Raw genomic sequence first — 7,387 nt, forward strand, 5'->3', positions numbered from 1 at the left:
CTGCTAGCCCACCCAACATCCTTGCAGAAGCTCTCCTCACTTGTACATACACCCATATGAATTAAGAGATGTGTTTGCAGGAAGGGTGTTTTCGGATCCCACCCAAGGAATTTAGGACGGGATCTACTGGGTCAGGAGGCCTTGGGTCTGGCATAACTACTTTGACAACATATTGCTCCAAAATCCTCTTTTTCCTCTCCTTCTTCCATACATGTGGGATCATGGGGTGGGTGGAGGATGGGCTGGGTGGGCTTTCATGCCCATGCACCTCCCCTCCTTCCCTCCTCCTCCTCCCCCCCATCACCCTCCCCAACCCCTTCCACTCTTCTCAGCCATGATAAACTCACCAATGGAAAAAATGTTGTCACACATATCTCACTTCCAGTGTGTGGGAGTCACTGATAACAGTGCAAAGATCTGGACAATAAAGACTCCTGACAGCTTTTGTGTCCATCCTGGACATGGGGGGACAGTCCTGGAAGAACTTGTGTGATTTGGGGAAGGGTCCTGCAATCTGTGGTCCTGGGGAGAAGGTGGAGAGGAGAAAAGGCTCATCCATCCTCCTCATTTGGGGTGCAAAGCCATTCCTTTGCACACTCCCCAGATTCCACCCTGCCCTGAGGCATTTCCAAACTGAGAGCCACAAGGTTTTGGCTTTTCTGTTGTGCTGGGGAGCAGCCCAGCCGCTGCTCACCGCGGTGTTTGTTTTGGAGCTTCCCCATCCCTCTGTGGGGAGAGGGGGCTGTGCTGCTCCAGCACTGCCTCTCTTCCACGTGGAGCTGCTGAAAGAGCCTGGAGCAGCTCGCCAGGAGGGTGAAGTCATTTATTTATGCCTAGGAAGAACGTGTACTTCATTGCACAGCCTCCGAGATGCTGGGGCTGAGCCACTGCCAGGCTTTTGTGCTGATGTGGAGAGCGAGGTCAGCACGGGGCTTTTGTGCCAGTGGCTGTGTTTCTTCCCATCCCTTGTCAGGATGTATGGACAGGGCACCAATTAATTCATGGAGGGGAAAAAAAATGTGCAGGGTTTGACTCGCAGAGGTTCATTTGACACAGAATCACACAATCATTTACGTTGGGAAGGACTTCCAAGACCACTGAGTCCAGCCTGTGACCAATCCCCACCTTGTCACCAGCCCAGAGCACTGAGTGCCACGTCCAGTCATTCCTCGGAAACCTCCACCACTTCCCTGGGCAGCCCCTTCCAAAGCCTGATAAAAATTCCTGATAGAAATTCCTTCTGGTGTCCAACCTGAACCTCCCCTGGCCCATCTTGAAGTCATTCCCACTGATTTTATAGCACTTATTATTTTTCAGTATCCATTTTATCACTCTAGTTACAACAGCTGAGAATGACTTTTGCAGAAAACCTTATTTATTCCAAGCAAAAGAAAATAAATTTTATAAATTTCCCAGCTGGAAGGAGAGCTACCAGTTGTTTAGATTTCTGTCCCAATCCTCAGGGGCTGTAGATGGTCTCCCCAAAATGGTCTCCCCAAAATTTCCCTTTCTCTCCAGAGCACTGGTCTCCAAAGTGAGGATGATGATCCATCAGAATGGGGGGAAAAACCATTTTTTCTAGCATTAATAAATAATATAAAAATTCATTTTATTTTAAGACCACTGCTGTAGGAAATGTCTGTCTCCTTGGACTCCCATGTCCCATGAGACTTTCCTTCTGTGGGCTGTAGGAGATAGGAAACCAAGTTTTCCCTGGATTTAGTCAAAATTTTTTCATACTTTTCTGATTAAACTGCCTTTCTGGGGGAGGGAAGAAAAGAGGGGGTGGTGTTAGAATAATCACTACTTTACAAAGAATGAAGGTTTTACATTCCACCTTGGAGAAAGTGGCCAAAACAAGAGAAGGACACAATGTTCCATCCCAAAACCATTTCCGTGTCAAGTTCGTACCCGCTCTGGAGACCAGCCCAAGAAAACCCAAATCTGAACAGAACAGAGCACTTGTTTCTGTTCAGGTCTCTGCTTGACAGCACTCTAGACCCAGAGCTTTGGGTATGGGACAAATTAATTTATCTCCCTCTATCTGCCCTGACCTCCTTTGATGGCAAGGGACATCTTCTAATCTTTTTCAGATGGATTTTCTGCATTGTCTGCCTGGAATATGAGAGGTTAAACCCTCCCAGGAGCAGATCTGGGTGACAGCATCGCCCTTGACGTGGCCGGGCTTTGGCACAGAGGCGTTTTCCCCTTCTCTGATAGCCGGCTCCATCCAGCTCAGACACACACACACAGACACATCCCTGTGCACACCCTGTGCACAGGGCTCACATTCAGGGGCTCCCCGCCTCCTTTCCCTCGCAGCTCCGGCATCCCAGCCCCGGGATGTCATCCTGTCATCCTGCCCCTGATAAGGCACAGGGGTGGCTGCCAGAGGAAGGCTCCCAGTTGCTCCCGGCGCCAGGCTGGGTAGAGGCAGACGTGTCTAACCCTCTGAAGGACCAAAAACAGATGACATCACCCTCTCGTCGTGTCCATCCTCCCCCCAGAATCCCTATCAGCCCCACGGAGAGGCTGCGCTTGGAGGAGCGAGGAGGAAGAGGGAAAGCAAGGGGGAGGAGGTCGGGGAGAAGGACAGAAGGCAAAGGCTGGAGGTGGAAGTTGGTTACTTTGGCAAAGAGACAAAAGTTCTGCAAAACTTCACCGGCCAGACTTCAAAAAGGTGGAAAAACCGGAGGCTCAGTTCTGGCTGGTCCTGTTATCACGGGGAGCCTTATCTCTGGATGGGGCTGATGGCTCATGTGAGCCACAGTGGCTGCTAACCTCTGGCTGAGCTTTCCGAGGTCCCTGAGGAGCCAGACCATCACTCAAAGGAGAGGAGAAGCATCCAGGAGAGGGGACTGTATGGAGGCATTCCCACCATGTCTGCAGCCTGCAGGGTGGGACATCCCAGCATGGAGCCCAGCAGTCTCTCACAGCTTCAGTTCATGGTTGTAGGAGAAGTGAGGAAGATCACAGGCTCTTTCCCTGCTCACAGTCCAGCCAGAGATGGGTCAGATCTCCTCTGGGTGTCAGCTGGCACAGTTGGGTCACTGGTTTTACTGGTTTTCTCTAGGGCAAGGCTGGTGCCTCTGGGATGGATAGCACAGTGGGTTTAGGTTGAAGCCAGGTGTATAGCTGGAGGTTTTAGGGTGGGAATTTTTCCCACCTAATTTCTTCCATACCCTAAATACCACACTGGGAGTTTTCCAGAGATAAATCTTCCAGCTTTTCTCTTGAGGCGATTTTCATACCCTTTCAAGCCATCTCTTTACTCACAGCTCCAAGATATCTCTGTTCCTGCTCCTTTCCACCTCACAACCTCCTGCTTTGGGGGTCCTGGTCCAGAACCTGCACCAATCATGGTGGGCAATTCCCCTTCCTTCAGTAAGCAGCAGTCCACACCCAACAACTCTTACTCCCTGGTGAGGAGCTGCTGGAAGTGAACTTGGCCTTGGCTCATTCCCACTTGTAATTCTACTCAATAAATCAGCCTGTGCAGGACAAGAGGCAGTGATACCCATCAGGTGACACTGGGAAAGAGTTTGGAATAACTTGTACTGTGGGATTAAGATTTCACCTAGGAATTGCTCCATGCAGGAGCAGGGCAGATGGAGAAACCACCACAATCCCTGTGAGACCGAGTGAATTGTTTGGATTGTTTTCCTCACTGGGATTTCTCAGCCTTATCCACCTTTACCTCCTCACAGAGATGGATCACAGAAGCATGGAATGGTTTGGGTTGGAAGGAAGCTTTAAGGGTCACCTAGTCCAGCACTTCTGCAATGACCAGGAATGTCCTCAAGGAGATCAGGTTGGATAACCTGAGTCACCTGCCCAGATTCACCTTGCTGCTATAGGGGAGGAAGAGGAACTTCTGGAGGGAAAATCATACCTCAGTCTTGGGTCCATCCCCTTGAAGAGGATGAAGAGGCCTTCCATGGCCTCTTCTGAACTGAGCTGTGAGAAATTCGGGTTGTTGAAGGAAGTGACTGAGAGAGAGGTGGAGGGATGGGTTCAAAGAGAGGCTTCACAACTGCTTGGACCAACCCAGCAGATCCCTTTCTTGCTGCCACTCTGGAAGGGCTCCCCTCTCTCCTGTACCACATCTGTCACCTTTGTGAAGATGATTTGGATCCCCCAGTGCACCTCCAGCACCATTAACCCCCAAGTACCAGGCAGGGTGCTCCATCTGAGGGGGAAGCACAGCTGCACTCCAGACCCAGCAGGACATAGAAAATCAAGAGGTTTATTGGTGGTGGACAAACCGAGCTACAAGTGGAGGCACGGAGATATCTCAGGGCAGGTTTTGTGCACAGTCCTGGCAGCAGGAGCACTGGGCTGGCTCTCCTGGGGCTGTCACATCACCCTGGGGTGGCTGCTGTCACCGGCAGCAGCGCAGGCGGCCGTTGCTGCAGCTCCCTTCCCAGCGCTCCATGTGGAAGCAGAGCCTCCGGCAGTGGCCACGGCTGCTTCTGCACTGCTGGCTGTCTGAAAGGCCTCTGGCTGCTGGGGAAAGAGGATAGGAAACCTGGTTAGGGGAGCTGGAACCCACTCAGAGCCCCCAAAACCTACTGGGAACTCCACTAGTGTTGGTGGCCGGGCAATCGGGTGCTCTCAGTTGGCAACAGGGAAATTCAGCTGGTTCCATGGTGAGGATCAGATGTGCTTGGGAGGAGCTTCTCCATCCAGCAAGCACTGGGAGTCTCCTAAGGACTGGCCTGGTGAGACAGCCAGGTTTGACTTGGCTGTGTTAGGTTAGATGAGTTGAGTGAGGTTGAACAGCATCAAAAGACAGAGAAGTACCTTTTGAAACAGGTGTTTCACCTATTGTTTTATTCAGAGATTTTTTGGCTTCTTGGTGTTTGGAGTTTTTGTTTGCTTTTTAAATATTTTTTCAATATTTCAAATATTTTGCTGTTTTGATTAAAAGGGCATGTGGAGCATCTCTTTAGATACAGCAGAAATACCGAGTTTTGGGGTTCTGGGGGGGTACATCACCAGTGGAGTGGGCAAACCCTTCTCTCTCCCTTTGTTGTCCCCAGCACTTCAGTTAAATAAATGAGTGCATAAACAAGCTAAGCAAGTAATTCTCCTTTTCTTGGTTATCAGGTTTTCCTTCTGTGAATGTGACATCACCAAAGTTCTGCTAACATCATGGTGACTTCACCCCTGAATGAAACCTGAATCTCTGACATATGTATACAAGTAGCCAGAGAAAATGCCAAGCCAAACAATATTTTTCTATCAAACCAGAATCCCAGAAGTAAACAGACAAAAAAGGGTAAATTATCTGCCTTTCCCCCTTCTTTTTGCCCCTGAAAAATGGTTTTGATTTGAGAAAATCAAAGATACATAGAATGGTTTGAGTTGGAATGGACATTAAAGACCATCTACTTCCAACCTCCTGCCATGGACAGGGGCTTCCCTTCCACTATCCCAGGCTGATGCAACCCCATCCAACCTTGACTTGAACATTTCCAGGGATGGAGAGTCCACAGCCTTTTTGGGCAACTTGTGCCAGGGCCTCACCACTCTCACAGCCAAGAATTCCTTCTAATATCTAATTTACATCTACCCTCCTTCAGCTTAAGACCATTCCCCCTGGTCCTGTCCCTCCATCCCTTGTCCCCAGTCCCTCTCCAGCTCTCCTGGAGCCCCTTTAGGCTCTGGCAGGGGCTCTGAGCTCTCCCTGGATCCTTCTGTTCTCCAGGTGAACACCCCCAGCTCTCCCAGCCTGGCTCCAGAGCAGAGGGGCTCCAGCCCTTGGAACATCTCCATGGCTCCTCTGGACTCTCTCCATCAGCTTCTGGTGCTGGGGATCCCAAACGGGAGGCAGCCCTGGAGGTGGGATCTTACCAGAGCAGATCAGAGGGTGAAAATCACCTCCCTCAAACTTCTTGTCACACTTGCATCTTCCTGCATTTGCCACATCTGTATTCCATTCATGGAGAATGTAACAGGATTCTCCTTGTTTTGTGGAGGATGAGGCTTTCATCCTGGAGCAAAGCTCAGGCTCCTGGCTTAGGCTCAGCATTTCTGGGTGAGTTTTGAGGGTGCAGAGAGGAGGGGATGCACAACCTATGAGCTCAGCACAGCTGCATCCAGAGACTTCATGGAGACCATCTCGGGAGAAATTATTTCCTTGGAAGCACGAGTTAGGTCAGCTTTGACTTGAGGGCCCTGTCTTGTTCTCTTCTACCTCTGAGTAGGAACCTGCCTTTTCTCTCTCCACAGTCCTGCAGGAACCCCTGTGAGAATTTTGTCCTTACCCGGAGTGCCCTGGAGGAGGAGAATGACAAGGACTGCAAAGAGCAGCTGGAGAACCTGCATGGCTTGGTGTGGGTGGAGGTTCCACCCCGAGGAGGAGTGAAAGGCCCTAAAGAAAGGAAGAAGAGAGAAATCCTGGATTTATAGTGGCCAGGGCGGGGTTGTGTAATTTTTCTGGACTGGAGAGAACTTTGATAATCTCAGGTGCATTTCAACACGACAGTAAACAGTTGCATGGGGTGTGCTTGTCCTCAGTCATACCATGTCACAGACAGAAATTATAAAGGGGAAATAAAGGGGAAAAAATAGAAGGAAAAAAAAAACAAAAGGGGGGGTTGGAAATCAGGGTTTTGTTGAGAATTACACTGAGCACTAGGGAGTCTGCTACTGCTTGCTGCTGGAGACAGGATGTTGGGACTGACCCAGTCTGGCTCTGTTTGAAGGCTCGAGCATGTGATCTTAAAATCCAATCCAAGTGCTGGGTTTTGCAGCATCAAAGTGTTGGGTTTTTCTTCTTTTTTTTTTTTTTTTTTCCCAGCTCTCACTCTCTGTGTTTAGCACTGAAACTGTCAAGTGTGAAAAAATCCAGTCTCCTCCTCAGCACTCCCCAATACACAAAGCTGGCCTGAAAATAATGGGATCCTTAAAAAAAATAATGTGTCTGCTTCAATTTCCCAAATTCCAGGCTGCAGAGAGGATGCTTGCCAAGCTTTTGTTTACAACTGTCAAGAAAAAATGGCAATTCAATATTTTATTCATTTATGTACTTATTCAGTGGGAAAGCTGGGATACCTCCCTGCAATATTCAGTGGTGTTAGGAGAGCTGGTGGATTACAGCTCTCCCAGGGATCCTGGCAGGCTCTCAGGTTTGCACCAGTTCTCCAGGTCAGTTCCAGGAAATTAACAGAGGTGAGATCTGAGCTTCAACTTGGGAAAACAACACAAAGCAAACAACGAGCAGGAATGTCCCCCAGTCAACAACAAATGGAGGAAGAGAAAATAGAAACTTTATAAAGGTTTTTTTTACAGCGATAATGCAGCAGAGGCCATCACCAAGCCTTTCCTTTTCCCTTCAGAAGTCACCTCGATGGATTTTTCTTTGCAGACTGGATGCCAGGGA

The 7,387-nt window shown here is 49.5% G+C and overlaps 1 protein-coding gene across 1 annotated transcript; it reads right to left on the bottom strand.

The window, feature by feature from the left end:
* Window positions 1-4,381: 4,381 nt before the first annotated feature.
* LOC134041558 (gallinacin-13-like) lies at window positions 4,382-6,330 on the bottom strand. Its single transcript, XM_062488393.1, has 2 exons — window positions 6,270-6,330; window positions 4,382-4,503 (listed from the first exon to the last, which is right to left on the bottom strand). Exons 1-2 carry the CDS (start codon window positions 6,328-6,330, stop codon window positions 4,382-4,384), a joined length of 183 nt encoding a protein of 60 aa, XP_062344377.1.
* Between the last annotated feature and the right edge of the window lie 1,057 nt (window positions 6,331-7,387).

Source organism: Cinclus cinclus, chromosome 3 (genome assembly GCF_963662255.1).
Source record: "Cinclus cinclus chromosome 3, bCinCin1.1, whole genome shotgun sequence".
Lineage (NCBI taxonomy): Eukaryota > Metazoa > Chordata > Aves > Passeriformes > Cinclidae > Cinclus > Cinclus cinclus.

What these genes read in the sequence shown, in the direction of transcription:
- LOC134041558 (XM_062488393.1), bottom strand. Translation starts at nt 6,330, where the DNA reads ATGCAGGTTCTCCAGCTGCTCTTTGCAGTCCTTGTCATTCTCCTCCTC. An exon ending in CCTCCTCCAGGGCACTCCGG is followed by an intron (nt 4,504 to 6,269) that starts GTAAGGACAAAA and finishes TTTCCCCAGCAG; the next exon opens with CCAGAGGCCTTTCAGACAGC.